At 42.9% G+C, this 16,039-nt stretch overlaps 1 protein-coding gene across 1 annotated transcript in view; it reads right to left on the bottom strand.

Moving 5' to 3' along the window:
* Positions 1-16,039, bottom strand: part of CLNK (cytokine dependent hematopoietic cell linker) — a 197,940-nt gene that overhangs the window by 39,421 nt on the left and 142,480 nt on the right. The window contains exons 9-12 of the mRNA XM_043906182.1: positions 12,775-12,800; positions 12,544-12,563; positions 10,541-10,651; positions 2,808-2,835 (exon numbers count right to left, since the gene is read on the bottom strand). Of these exons, the coding sequence (XP_043762117.1) occupies positions 2,808-2,835; positions 10,541-10,651; positions 12,544-12,563; positions 12,775-12,800 (185 nt within the window). The remainder of the gene's footprint in view (positions 1-2,807; positions 2,836-10,540; positions 10,652-12,543; positions 12,564-12,774; positions 12,801-16,039) is intronic.

Raw genomic sequence — 16,039 nt, 5'->3', positions numbered from 1 at the left:
GTTCCACAGTCACTGCAGATGGTGATTGCAGCCATGAAATTAAAAGATGCTTACTCCTTGGAAGGAAAGTTATGACCAACCTAGACAGCATATTAAAAAGCAGAGACATTACTTTGCCAACAAGGGTCTGTCTAGTCAAGGCTATGGTTTTTCCAGTGGTCATGTATGGATGTGAGAGTTAGACTATAAAGAAAGCTGAGCACCAAAGAATTGATGCTTTTGAACTGTGGTGTTGGAGAAGACTCTTGAGAGTCCCTTAGACTGCAAGGAGATCCAACCAGTCCATCCTAAAGGAGATGAGTCCTGGGTGTTCATTGGAAGGACTGATGTTGAAGCAGAAACTCCAATAGTTTGGTCACCTGATGCGAAGAGTTGACACATGTGAAAAGACCCTGATGCTGGAAAAGACTGAGGGCAGGAGGAGAAGGGGACGACAGAGGATGAGATGGTTGGATGGCATCACTGACTCGATAGACATGGGTTTGGTGGACTCCGGGAGTTGGTGATGGACAGGGAGGCCTGGCGTGCTGCTGTTCATGGGGTCACAAAGAGTCGGACACGACTGGGCAACTGAACTGAACTGAACTGACTCCAGACTCCATGACCTTCCCAGAGTCCTAAAAGGCAGACTCAGGGAATGGAAGGGATGCAGAGACAAAGGAGGAGCAGCCAAGAAACAATAGTGCAGTCTTGGGGCAGAGTCCTGGTTCTGCCTCAAGGGATAAACATAGTATCTTTGAGCTCTTCTGTATCAGTATCAGCTCAGTTGCTCAGTCATGTCCGACTCTTTGCTGGCCTTTTCCTGGCCACTGCTGAGTTTTCCAAATTTGCTGGCATATTGAGTCCAGCATTTTAACAGCATCATCTTTTAGGATTTGAAATAGCTCAACTGGAATTCTATCACCTCCACTAGCTTTGTTTGTAGTGATGCTTCCTAAGTCCCACTTGACTTCACATTCCAGGATGTCTGGTTCTAGGTGAGGGATCACACCATTGTGATTATCTGGGTCATGAAGATCTTTTTTGTATAGTGCTTCTGTGTATCTTGCCACCTCTTCTTAATGTCTTCTGCTTCTGTTAGGTCCATACAATTTCTGTCCTTTATTGAGCCTATCTTTGCATGAAATGTTCCCTTGGTATCTCTAATTTTCTTGAAGAGATCTCTAGTCTTTCCCATTCTATTTTTTTCCCTCTATTTCTTTGCAATGATCACTGAGAAAGGCTTTCTTATCTCTCCTTGATATTCTCTGGAACTCTGCATTCAAATAGGTATATCTTTTCTTTTCTCCTTTGCCTTTCACCTCTTTTCTTTTCATGGCTGCTTGTAAGGCCTCCTCAGACAACCATTTTGCCTTTTTGCACTTCTTTTTCTTGGGGATGGTCTTCTGAAGAACTACTAAAACCCCCAATAAGTGAAAATGTTAACTACCTGATACAATTCTTCATTCCAGAGAGAGGTCACAGTTTGACGACCTCAGGAACCATAGAAACTCATCAGGAGACCACCTGGAGCCAGATTAAAAGAGGCTCTGCACACACCCTACTCTTATCAGCAACCTCACCCTTGAACTATTGCTATAAAAAACTCCTCACCATATCCTCTAGTGTTGGGACACACAGCTTTCAGGAGCAGGAACCCGTTGTGACAGCCTTTGCCTGGCAAAGCAATAAAGCTATTCCTTTCTGCTTCACCCAAAACTCTGTGTCTGAGATTCCATTCAGCATCAGTGCATGGAGGCCAAGTTTTTTACATCAAAAGAAAGAAAGAAGGGGATCAACCTCCAAGTTCTATATGTAAAAGCATAGGTCAAATACCAAGATAAGAACCAAATCCCTTAGGAGGCCAGTGGGGAGTGAAATGAGGGCCTGCTATTGGCTTAAGGACCTTCTTCTTTGGGGCTTAAAGAAGTCAACATCTAAGGGGCTCTAAGATAGCTCCCTCTGATCTGACCCTCATGCCACTGATGGAGCCTCTACTGCTCACCTGGACATTTACGTGCCGACTTTGCTGACTTTGACTTTGCCACATCGACTTTGCCAAGTTGAGGATACCCGTCTCTATTTTTTGGTTGGGAAAAGAGAATAGAACAGGGGTGGGGTGAGGGCAGGAGGATTTGCCCAAGTTCACAAAGTTGTTGATGGCAGAGTGGGATTCTAAATCAGGTCTGTGCGACTCTGTATCTCCTATATAATCCACTTTGCAGTCCTTTCTTGTGAGGAACAAATAGTCAGGAAATTGTATCACAATTTCCAACATTTACTTCTGAAATGCTGAAGAATGGAAGTCATTGGTAGAGACCTCATGTCTTCCAATAAACACTGAATGTGGTGGCAAATAGGGATTTTATTTAAAATCTCAGGCTTAGCTTGTTTTGCTTTAGTTTTATCGCTTTAAAGTAGGGTACTTTATAATTGTGTAAAATAGACAGCTAGTGGGAAGTTGTTATATAGCATAGGACGCTCACGCTGTTGCTCTGTGACCACCTACAGGGTGGGATTGGATCTGGGAAGGGAGGGAAGCTCAAGAGGAGGTGATATATGTATATTCACAGCTAGTTTACATTGTTTACATTGCAGAAACCAATACAACATTGTAAAGCAATTCAGTTCAGTTCAGTCACTCAGCCGTGTCTGACTCTTTGTGACCCCATGGACTGCAGCCTCCAATTAAAAATATTTTTTTAAAAAATAGGCTATTAATACATATTGAGCATAGCTGTTATGATAATTAAGCATCTTGCCCATCACAGACAGTTAATGCAAAAAAATTCCCTTTTTTTGTTTCCTAGGACAGAATTGCTACTTACCTCACTTAAGTTCTTTAAGCTTATCTGTCTGCAAGGGAAAGAAATATGATGTTACATAAAATACAGCTCGTAATGATCAGGATAAAATCATTCTGAGCTCTTAAAGCTCTTTGATTACATTTTCATTGCCAAATTAATAGCCCATAGTCCAGTGTGATATTTATCACTGTTCTATAAAATTAAAGCCAGGTTACTTTTCTCATAATTTTCTAAGCAAAAGAAGTTATGAGCCAATATAAAAGGTGGTGACAGAAAGGATATGAATAAACTTGCCTCTCATTTTAGGAGAATTTAAATAACATCATCATTCCTACTGACATTTGGTTTTCCATGTCAAATTTCATTAGCACAGAAGGACCTGCTATTATTACCTTGATTTTAAAACTCCCTTTTTTTTTTTTAATTTGAGGAAGTATCAAGAATTTTAGGTGTGAAGTGGTACAACAGGACCCAGGAAGGCCTGTGTGAGAAAAAGGATGCTGATAACGGGAGATCTGAGACAAGAAAGAACATGAAACTGAATGGGAGGAGGAGAATTCAACAGGGACTTGGATAAAGTGGACTTTGGACCACTGGATGGTCTCAGAAGAAACTCCAAACCTTTCATTTATATTGACAGTTGAGTTCATTAGCCTCTCCAAACCTCATTTTTTCTCATCTGAAAGTGGCCACAAGGATATTTATCCTAGAGGCTTATTGTGAAAATTGTTGTTATTGTTTATTCGCTCAGTTGTGTCCAACTCCTTGCCACCTCATGGGGTGTAGCCTGCCAGGCTCCTCTGTCTGTGGGATTTCCCAGGGAATACCGGAGTGGGTTGCCACGTCCTCCTCCAGGGGATCTTCCCGATCCCAGGGTCGAACCTGGGTCACCTGCATCTGCAGGCAGATTCTTTACCACTGAGCCACCAGGGAAGCCTCATTGTGAGCATTGCTGGAGATAAAAAGGAACATGTCCGGCATCCAGTGGGCACTATTGTGAGAATGTGGGCAAAGCCAGAAGACACGGCTATGAAGGGGGTTGGGGTGAAGTGTACCTCTATCTACCTCTGCCTGTGGGAAGACTGGAACAGAAGGGATGTTAGGAGACTAAGGTTGCAACACCAATCCCAGTTTAAGGCTGTTGAGCTAGGGTGATAAAGGTCTGTCTGTATCAGGTAAGATGGTGGCGGCAGCATACAGCACTCAGAAGCTATACCCTGGTCTTAGATCTCCAAGCAGAAGTGAGTGTGCCGAGGTCCCATGTTTTTTTTAACCTGTTTCATCAGCCTATCTGAGATAATGCATCTGTACCCTGCCTCTCCCTCTTAACGGGGCAAGTGGAAGATAAAGAGATACGAGTAGAAGTAATGAAGTAGAACAGACACTCAAAGTATTAATTCGTTTGGGGTTAAAATGAGGCCAATCTCAGTGTTTTTAATGTTTAAGAAACTCTGGCATCTTAGAAATACTGACAGATCGGCCATGTGGCTTCAATTTAAATTGGGTAATTGCTTTTAGACTTGTGATTTTAAGTTAATAAGAGTCAAGCTATGTTCAACTTCATTTCTAAACCATTCCAACTGTTTAAGAGAACTTGGATTTTTCTATAATTATACATTCACTTTATTAGATTTATAAAAATGAAATGTTAAAGTTTGGTTTGTTAGGGTTTAAACTTGCCCTGTCAGCATTTGAAGTACTTAAAAAATCAATTACATGAAGCGAATAAAGGCGTTTCCAAAGTTTAAGGATATTTAACTGAGTTCCTTAAGGTCTTATGTTTTAACCTATGTAATGTGACAAGCAGAGGGATTGTCTTTCTGTTTAGAGAAAAGCACTCCATTTGTAAATAGAGCAATATATTTATAGATGGAGAAGGAAATAGCAACCCACTCCAGTATTCTTGCCTGGAAAATCCCACGGACAGAGGAGGTGGCAGGCTACAGTCCATGGGGTCGCAAAGAGTCGGACACGACTGAAGCGACTTAGCCCAGCATATATTTATAGATGGAAATTTAAGACTTCGGGAAAATCGGCCTTTTAAATTGGTAACTTTCAAAACCTGATTTTAAAGTGAGAATCCACTTAGGAACTAAGAAGTCCTCTCTCGGAGCAACAAATGTCCTTGGGCGTTGAAATGCCTGTGGTGACAAGACCCCCACGAGTTGGTTGCCCCCCTCACACATGAAATGAAGGTATTGGCTTTCAGAGGTCCTTTTTAATGAGATTTATGGAGACAGAGAGACCCGCATAAAGTGATGGAGTAGAGGAGCAGGGGGGACTCTGGCCTCCCCCTCTAGCCCCAGCCTGCCTCTTTGAGGGCATCCTTCCACTCGTAAATTGTCCCATGACTGGCTGCTTGAGATGGTTAATAAATAAAGCATGGTCCTTGACTACACAATATAAGTTTTGCACACTCCTTCCTGTGCATAACTGGTGCTCAGCGTGTATTTGAGGATAACACTATTCTTACTGTCAAAATAGCCCTTCCGGAACCTCTCTTAGTTTTTGGCTTAGTTTCAAATGAATTGGATTTGAGTCCTTGTTCTGTTATCTCTGAGTTCCATCACGTTCAATAAGTAAAGTTTCCTCTCTGAAGCTTCATTTCCCCACCTGTGAAATGGGTAAACGCAGACAGAAATGAAGAGGGTTGATTAAGGTTCTCATGAAATAATACATATGAAAGCTATGTGGAGAAAAAGAATGACTTACATCTGCAGGACACTATTAACAGTCACACCCTCCTTAACTTAAACTTCTCATCCTGACATAATTGCGGTTCTCACCCAGTGGTAGGAAATCATACAGAAACATCCCATGTGCCCTTAACCCAGTTTTCCTCAAAGGCAATATCTGTAATGATAGATTACATCATTATAGGCAATACCTATCATTATATATCTATATTGTAAAACTATAACGATAATAAAGTTCACACTTTAAAATCCATAGTTTCCATTCATGAATGTGAATTTGTGTATCTTCTTTGTAATCCATACTTTCTGTTTACAGTTTCTCAATATGTATAAGGATTTTTTTCCATCTCCCAAATCCTCAGAACATACACATTAAGGTTGCCTGAGCTGATGTGGTGTCAGCAAGGTTGAAGAGGGAAAACCATAGTTAGGCAGATGAGTGCTTTGTTGATAAAAATATCAGACTTCCATTGTATATATGTACTACAACTCCTTTATCCATTCATCTGTCATTATTATATATAGAGTGAAGAAAGTCGTAAGAGAAAAACAAATATCGCATATTAAAGTATATATATGGAATCTAGGAAAACGGTACTGATGAACCTATTTGCAGGGCAGGAATAGAGACGCAGACATAAGGAACAAACTTGTGGATACAGCGATCAAAGGAGAGGGTGGGATGAATTGAGAGAGTGGCATTGGAACATAAACATTACCATGTGTAAAATAGATAGCTAATGGGAAGTTGCTGTGTTCAACACAGGGAGCTCAACCCAGGGCTCTGTGACAAACCTAGAGGGGTGGGATGGAATAGAGGGTGGGAGGGAGGTTCAAGAAGAAGGGGACATAGATTCATCTTGTCCCTGGTGGCCCAGACAGTAAAGAATCTGCCTGCAATGCGGGAGACCCGGGTTCGATCCCTAGCTGGGAAGATCCCCTGGAGGAAGAAATGGTAACCCACTCCAGTATTCTTGTCTGAAGAATCCCCTGGACAGAGGAGCCTGGTGGGCTACAGTCCACGGGGTTGCAAAGGGTCGGACACGACTGAGTGACGAACACACTCACACTCACATGGCAGAAACCAACACAACATTGCAAAGCAATTATCTTCCAATGAAAAGTGAAGTTTTTAAAATAGTACACACTTTATTTAAATTATATTCTGGCTGAACCCTGCACCTTGGGCCACTGTGTTGGCTGAAGCTTAAAGGAAATTTCAGAGTTCAATGACCAATCTGCAGTTCTCTGTCCTTATCAGAAAACTGCAGATTGAAGCATTGCTTTTTGCAGAATGCTGAGAACTCCAAAGTGGCCCATGTGGAGCTAGAGCTGCAGCAAGCAATGATTATGCTCCTGACCTCTCAGGCTGAGTTTTATTTGGTGCATGTATCATGGCATTCAAATTACAATGGATACAGAGTGGGAAAGTTTTCTTTTTTTCCTCTTTCTAATTATATCAAGGAGAGAGTTTCCACGCAGTGGTTAGAATATCTTAAAAGTGTTTGTTGCCCAGTTGTGTCCGACTCTTTGCCAACCCATGGACTGTAGCCTGCCAGGCTCCTCTGTCCATGGGATTCTCCAGACAAGAATACTGGAGTGGGTTGCCATGCCCTCCTCCAGGGGATCTTATCAACCCAGGGATTGAACTTGGGTCTCCTGCATTACAGGCAGATTCTTTACCATCTGAGCCACCAGGAAAGCCCATATATCTTGAACATCACTCTAACTTTATTTTTCTTCCCCTTTAACAGAAAAAACCTCCTCCAGACTGAAAGTTTTGCCCTGAAACTGTGTTGTGGTTACTTATGGTAGTGCTATGTTCCCCTTTTAAATACATCTATTTAAATTAAAAAAAAAAAAGAGCTGAGCAAAAACTATGAAGCACATGGGTATTGCAAAAATCATAATGATGACCCACAAGTGGTTGAGAATGTCTAACCAGCATTTTCCAAACATCAGTGTTCTCTCCTGATTTCGGGCTGTCAATGAGTGATCTAAATGACATTTTCCTGAACTGAAGGGCTCTAATTCAGCAATTGTTTGGTGAAGCCAAGTTTATTGTTGTTGTTGTTTAGTGTCCACCTCTTTGTGACCCCATGGACTGCAGTACGCCTGGCTGAAACACAGGCTGAAACACAGACTCGGGGGCCACCCCACCACCTGGGGTGAGCAAAGCCAACTGGAAGGCCTGCAGCTGTCGGCTGCCTTCACTGGGCAGTTGATCCCCAGATGTAAACACAGACGCTCCAGGGGGTGATTCAGCCCACGGGGCCCAGGGAGCAGCTGTCAGGAAAGCAGAGAGCCCGAGCTGGCCAAAGGCACTCAGATCTCCAGCCTTCCTTCTGTTTTCAGATAAAGTGAACTTCACAACAGCCTCACATGGTGTTTCCCACATGGTCATTAGCAATGGCCATCTGATGACATAGCTGGGCACAGCTAAAAATAAATTGAAAACTCTCTTCCTAAAGCAAGGCTCTCGGTCGTTTCTTTTGCAAATACTTTCTCTCATTCTGTGGGTTGTCTTTTCATTTTGTTTATGGTTTCCTTTGCTGTGCAAAAGCTTTCAAGGTTAATTAGGTCCCATTTGTTTTTGTTTTTATTTTCATTACTTTAGGAGCTGGATTAATCTCCAAAACATACAAACAACTCATGCAGTTCGATAACAAAAACCAACCCAATCAAAGAGTAGGCAGAAGATCTAGAAGATATTTCTCCAAAGAAGACATATGGATGGCCAAAAAGCATGTGAAAAGATACTCAATGTCACTAATTACTAGAGAAATGCAAACTAAAAGTCGGAGGTATCACCTCACACCAGTCAGAATGGCCATCATCAAAAAATCTACAAACAATAAATGCTGAGGAGGGTGTGGAGAAAAGAGAACCCTTCTATACTGTTGGTGGGAATGTAAATTGGTACAGCCACTATGGAGAACAGCGTGGAGTTTCCTTACAGAAACTAAAAATAGATCCAGCAATCCCACTTCTGGACATACACCCAGAGAAAACCATAATTCAAAAAGATACAAGTACCCCGATGTTTATTGTAGCACTATTTGTGATAGCCAAGACATGGAAGCAACATAAATGTCCATCAACAAAAGAATGTATAAAGATGTTGTACATATATACATATATACATATATACTCAGCCATATAAAAGAATGAAATAATGCCATTTGCACCAGCATGGATGGACCTGTAGACTCATTCTGAGTTAAGTAAGTCATTCAGAGAAGGACAAATATGATATCATTTATATGTGGAATCTAAAATGATGGTACAAATGAACTTATTTACAAAGCAGAAATAGAGCCACAGATGTAGAAAACAATTTTATGATTACCAGAGAGGAAAGAGGAGGAGGGATAAACTGGGAGATTGGGATTGACATACACATTGCTGCTGCTGCTGCTAAGTCTCGTCAGTCGCGTCCGACTCTGTGCGACCCCATAGACGTCAGCCCACCAGGCTCCGCCGTCCCTGGGATTCTCCAGGCAAGAACAGTGGAGTGGGTCGCCATTTCCTTCTCCAATGTGTGAAAGTGAAAAGTGAAAGTGAAGTCACTCAGTCGTGTCCGACTCTTCGAGACCCCATGGACTGCAGCCCACCAGGCTCCTCCATCCATGGGATTTTCCAGGCAAGCGTACTGGAGTGGGGTGCCATTGCCTTCTCCGGATATCCACACTACTATATATAAAGTAGTTTACTAATGAGGATCCATTGTATAGTATAGGGACCTCGACTCAATACTCTATAATGATCTTTATGGGAAAAGAATCCAAAAAAAGAGTGCATATATGTATATGAATAACTGATTCACTTTGCTATACACCTGAAAGCAACACATTGTAAGTCAACTATACCCCAATAAAAAAAAAAGGAAAAAAGTAAGACAAAGTTCTCTTAGTTCTGGTGGCATTCCCAACATCTTGCAATGGACTTTGCATATTTTTCCCCCTCAACAGTCATTTACCAACCCTATAACTTTAACAAGTCACCTAACTTCTCTGAATCTTAATCACTTTTTGTGCCCTGTGGGTAGGGAGCCCTTTCACCAGGCACCTATTATGTGCCTCTGCTGGGGTGGGCGCTTTGGCCTTTTCAAGCCTTAGAAAGTCAAACTTGATTGGGCTGCATGCGTGCACGCCCAGTCACTTCATCGTGGCCGCCTCTTTGCGACCCCACGGACTGTAGCCCCCCAGGCTCTTCTGTCCGTGGGATTCTCCAAGGCAAGAACACTGGAGTGAGTTGCCATGCCCTCCTCCAGGGGATCTTCCCGACCCCGGAATTAAGCCTGAGTCCCTTTTATCTCCTGCATTGGCAGGCAGGTTCTTTAGCACCGGTGCCACTTGGGAAACCCCCAACTAGGGCTGTGAGTGAAGTGAAGTTGCTCAGCTGTGTCCCACTCTTAGCGACCCCGTGGACTGTAGCCAACCAGGCTACTCCGTCCATTAATTTTCCAGGCAAGAGTATTGGAGTGGGTTGCCATTTCCTTCTCCAGGGGATCTTCCTGACCCAGGGATTGAACCCGGGCCTCTCGCATTGCAGGCAGACACTTTACTGCCTGAGCTACCAGGGAAGCCCCCAAATATGGTTACGGGTGTCTAATTCTGTTAGGTACAGACAGGAGATGCTGTTTAAGTGATTGTTCTGTCTTCTTTCCTATGCTGCGACAGATGCTACCCTAGAACTTGAGGAAACTTACAATCCTACCTCACAAGGATGGTTATTTTCTTCTTATAAGTAAGCAGGATTCAGAGATATCTAAGAGCTTCCTGAAATTTTGCAGCCAGAAGTGGCTCAACTGGGAACCAAACCCCATCCTGCTGGGTCCCTACAACCTGTCCTTTGCAACGTAAGGAAGAAGGACATAAAAAGAAAGTGTATTTTCCATGAAGGAGTCAAAATAGAGATTTCTGAGATGCTTTCCTGCACGGTGGGGGTGGCTGTCCCCGCCAGGCTGGGGAGTCTACTTCGAGAGGTGGCCGTCCTCCCCCCACCCCCCACCCCGTCCCCTGGTCATCTCATCGTCAGCAACAGCAAGCCTCTCACCTGGCCCCTCTCTGGGCTTCGGGGAAGGTGTGCCTCTGGGGGAACGGCGGCCTGCTGCTCGGCGGCTCCGGGGGGAGGGGCTGGTACTTCTTCGGAAGCTTGACGGGCGGCCTGTGTGAACAGTCAGAATGACATGGAAGCAACCTAGATGTCCATCGGCAGATGAATGGATAAGAAAGCTATGGTACATATACACAATGGAATACTACTCAGCCATTAAAAAGAATGCATTTGAATCAGATCTAATGAAGTGGATGAAACTGGAGCCTATCATACAGAGTGAAGTAAGTCAGAAAGAAAAAACACCAATACAGTATAGTAATACATATATATGGAATTCAGAAAGATGGTAACGATGACCCTATAGGCGAGACAGCAAAAGGGACACAGATGTAAAGAACAGACTGTTGGACTCTGTGGGAGAAGGCAAAGCTGGAATGATTTGAAAGAATAGCATTGAAATGTCTATATTAGCACATATGAAATAGATCACAAGTCCAGGCTGGATGCATGAGACAGGGTGCTCAGGGCTGGTGCACTGGGATGACCCTGAGGGATGGGATGGGGATGGGGGTGGGAGGGGGATTCAGGATGGGGGTTGTATGTACACCCATGGCTGATTTATGTCAATGTATGGCAAAAACCACTACAATATTGTAAAGTAATTAGCCTCCAATTAAAATCAATAAATTAATTAATAAAAAAAAAGAAGAGTCAGAGTGAGGACCTGAGGCCTGCCACACAGATGGCTCCTCAGACCCGGAATTCAGACAGCCCTGCCTTCTGTGTCCGCCACTTTGGGTTGGAAATGGCAGTTTGGGGGATGGCCCACTACTTTACACGGAGCTTGGAAAGTCAGAATACTCATTCTTCTAACGAGTCTCAGTCGCTTTCCCTGTAGCTTGCCCTTTGTTCTGGTTCGTTTTTTTCCAGAGTGTGGTGTAATTTGCTACAGGGTGTCACAGGTCTATGCCAGCTGTTGACATTTTAGGCAGCCTGGGGTGAAACTATGATTGCAGCCTTTCATTTGCCCCGGATTGGAAGACCTGAGCTTTTGAATCTCTCCAACGAAATGGGACAATGTTCCAAAGCCAATCGCTCGCTCGTTTATTCCCCCAGGCCCTCACTCGTTCACAGAGTGGGTCGGGCCCTGTTGGTGATGCTGGGTACACAGAGGGAGAAAAAGACACAGACCTTGGCTCAAAAAGCTGCCCTCTGTGAGGGCAAAGAGAGGAGCGGTGAGAAGGTGGCCCACCAGGGTAGGAAGTGCTGTGATGGAGGTCCTCATGGGCCCAAGTAGGACAATAGAGGGGCCAACTCAGAGCCTGAGAAATCAAATCTGTAGGTTTCACCCACCCCCATATTTATATATACATATATGTATGTGTGTGCATGCTTAGTTGCTCAGTCGTGTCTGACTCTTTGTGACTCCTATGGACTGCAGCCCACCAGGCTCCTCTGTCCATGGGATTCTCCAGGCAAGAATATTAGAGTGGGTTGCCATTCCCTTCTCCAGGGGATCTTACCAACCCAAGGGTCGAATCCAGGTCTTTTGCATTGCAGGAAGATTCTTTACCATCTGAGCCATTAGGAAAGCCCCATGTATATAAACATGTATATAAAATACATGTACTTATGTATAAAAACATAAGTACTTATATAAATATGTACTTATATATTGTTGGTCCCTTGAAGGCATTTCTCAGGGCCAGGACTCTGGGAGACTTCTATACTTAGAGGAGACAGAGACTTCTGTACTAAATGAAGGGAAAAAAACAGGAAGCAGGGAAGCAAGGCATTCGTTAAAGATGGCTGCGTGAAGGGATATTGACTATATGACTGTGAATGAATGAATGATAAATGGATGAATGAGGCTTGTTTACTCTTGTTCATTGACCAACTCATTAGTTTTTCAGTGTCAGATGTCTGTGTATCTCTTTTCAAACTCTGGAACTAATCATGTCAGTATATTGCGAAACAAAATTCTCTTTTCAGTGTCTTACCGAGGAGGTGGTAAAGGAGTCTGCAAAAGGAAAGAGAACCAGAAATTACAGTTATTGTTCTTTGAGCAGAGCTCATGGTTAACAATTTTTTTTTTGGTTTACAAACAAATAACAAAACCCAGCCAAATTTCTAGGGTATATTTTTCAAGTGCCATCTAAACCTTCACACTGTCCATATTCCTATGCTTCTAAAATAAAGAGTAACAAATGCATTTTAATGCTTTTTCTTACCTTGTTTCCCTTTGTGGGTTTGTCTCCTAAAACATAAGAAGGAACAGTAGTGAGTTTATGGAAAATGTCATCAATTTACCTTTATACATGTTTAAACGGAAATTATTCCCATTTGAATAATTCTGGTGCAATGCCAATGAACATTTGTTGCCATCTTATGAGATACCCTGCACCATGCTAAATACTTTCGTTATGTGATCTCATTTAATCCTCGCCTTTGCTCTGGATGAAGAACCTGGAGCATGGGGAAGTTAAGTACCTCACCTCCAGTCCCCCAGTTAGTAAACGATAGAATGAAGATCTCATCGCATGTGGTGTGACCCCTGAGGTCCTCTCTTAACCATTAGCTGTTGGTTAATATCCTTTTATATATGTAGTCATCTCATTCAAGTTCTTGCCACCCACTTTCATCAGGCATTTCTAAGAAGAGAAAAACTGTATCACAAAACATTTCAGATGAAAGGGTTTTCTAAGACCCCAGAATCCAATTACTTTATTTTATGAAAGACAAAATTAGGGAGGACAATTGCCCAAGAACACCTGACCCTAGAAAAAGCCTGAACGGGGCCTGGAAAGGATTCTCCTGACTTCTATGTAGTTTTATGTGCTCTTGCAATGGCTCAGTGGTAAAGAATACGCCTGCAATGCAGGAAACCCAGGTTCCATCCTTGGGTTGGGAAGATTCCCTGGAGGAAGAAATGGCAATGTCCTGGAGAATCCCATGAACAGAGGAGCCTGTCCTTGGGGTCGCAGAGAGTCAAATGACTGAACCCTCTCACTCTTAGGTAGTTTTATTTCCACAGCGCAATTCAGCTCAGATAATTATTGAGCTGCTACTCTGAGCTAAGCCCAGGGCCAAACTCTGGAGATAAAGACAAACGCAACACAATCCTTCCCCTCAAGGTGTTTCCAGTTGTTCTGTTTACAGGCCAAGTTCTAGGTTCTGGGGACATAATGGGGATGATGAGAGACACTGTCCCTGCTGCCACAGGGCTTATACCTAAAGGGTAGTCATGCATGGGAAACACTTCAGGAAGAGAAGGGTGTGGCTTTGAAGGGACATGTGGGATGGGGTGTCAGAGAGAGCTCTTTGAGTGACCAATGTTCACTTATCTATAAAAATGGATGCGACTTGATAAATGGTTTTAGAGGGGGTGAGAGGAGTCAGTGAGATGACTGCATCTTACCGTGGCTGTTGTTCACTCAGTCATGTCTGACTCTTTGTGACCCCATGGACTACAGAACGCCAGGCTTCCCTGTCCTTCATCATCTCCCAGAGCTTGCTTAAATTCATATCCATTGAGTCAGTGATGCCATCCAACCACTTTGTTCTCTGTTGTCCCCTTCTCCTCCTGCTCTCAATCCTTCCCAGCATCAGAGTCTTTTCCAATGACTTGGCTCTTTGCATCAGGTGGCCAAAGTATTGGAGCTTCAGCATCAGTCCTTCCAATGAATATTCAGTGTTGATTTCCTTTAGGATGGACTGGTTGGATCTCCTTGCAGTCCAAGGGACTCTCAAGAGTCTTCTCCAACACCACAGTTCCAAAAGCATCAATTCCTCAGCGTTCAGCCTTCTTTATGGTCCAACTCTCACATCCATACATGACTACTGGAAAAACCATAACTTTGACTATATTGACCTTTGTTGGCAAAGTAAAGTCTCTGCTTTTTAATATGCTCTCTAGGTTTGTCATAACTTTTCTGCCAAAGAGTAAGTGTCTTTTAATTTCATGGTTGCAGTCACCATCTTCAGTGGTTTTGGAGCCCAAGAAAATAAAGTCTGTCACTGTTTCCCTTAAATCCCCATCTATTTGCCATGAATCAAGTATCTTATTATAGGAGCCTTAAAACTCAACTTAGCACTGCCTGAATCTCCTTTCCTTACCTGTGAGATGACACAATTGGAATAAATCATTGTTTTAAAACTTTGCTATGAAGAGTCCCCTGGGGTCCTCCTGGGGACTCCCAAGGAAACTGTAAGGCTGAGAGGCTGGGTTTCTAGCTCATCATCCTTTGTCACTGTGGAGGCTCCACCTTGGTCCACTTCCCACTGGATCTCCTTTTGAGATTTCTTTTGGGGAAATTTCTTTTGGTCAAAAACAACACAACACAACACAACACAACACACAATGGTCTGGATGATTTTAAAGGTTCTTCTAGGCCTAACTGAGGGAGTGAGGAGTAGACTGAGATAAGTGGCTTCTTCTTCAGTCCAGCTCTTCTGAGAGGGCTCCATACCTCTCCAGAGAAGCCAGATAATGGATTTTATTTCACAGGCACTAGATCTATTGGTCTGACCTCCCACGTGACAATGGATTCCCCTTCCCAATAAAACTCAGACGCCAAAAAAACAAGCAAACAAACAAACAAAAAAACCCCAAACTACCTCATTGGACAAAATTACCATTTTCCTTATTGTGTTTTTTGAAAATGCATTTTAGATAGTATAGACTTCCCTGCATGAATTCAAACACTAATGCACTAATGGCAGACAAAATTTGCAGATGTTCCTAAACTGTAAAAACACAAAAATACGACCCAGGTTGTATTTCAACAACAGCAACAATCTAGTTAATGTTAAGTCATTGACTATTTTGATGAGATTACTAAAAAAACTTAGGCCACAGGGTGCTTCTTTAAGGCACAAAATCAGAAAGCAGGAAATGATATGCCCTCATTTTATTGTGTATTGGCTTCAGCAGCAGAGCTCCCTGAGAAACTGTCTTATATCAGCTTATGCTGATGACTTTCCCTGTGAAGCTAGATGTCGGATGTCCAAGACACCTTTTTTCATACACTGTATCTATTGGGGATCAATTCAATTCACTGAAAAAAAAAAGTTCAATAAGAAGACTGAGTATCTGGAATTCAATAGGAACATTCCATTTATTGCTTCAGAGATATGCATCTCATTTGATTCAGTGATTGTGAATTTAGAAAAGGACATCTATCTTGCTTTTATTCATTTGCTTATTCTTGAGCCCCTAGTGTATGTCAGGCATGGATTCATTTTTAATAAATTTATTGATGTAGGTGTTGGGGAATATAATACCAGGAAAAAAAAGTTTCTATTGTCATGTAAACTCACATTCCAGTAGAAGGAGATAAAAAACAAGCAAAAGTATATGATAGCAGGTGGTGATGAACACTACAAAGAAAAGTGAAGGTCGGGTGTGTGAGAGACGGGAGATGGGGCTACTGTTTTTCATGCAGATGCCAGACGACCTCTGTGGAGGGGCGATGGCAACAGAAGCTTGCAGAAAGT

Source organism: Cervus elaphus, chromosome 6 (genome assembly GCF_910594005.1).
Source record: "Cervus elaphus chromosome 6, mCerEla1.1, whole genome shotgun sequence".
Classification (NCBI taxonomy): Eukaryota; Metazoa; Chordata; class Mammalia; order Artiodactyla; family Cervidae; genus Cervus; species Cervus elaphus.
The sequence above is the reverse complement of the archived record's forward strand: the minus strand, read 5'-3'. Positions and strand labels throughout refer to the sequence as shown.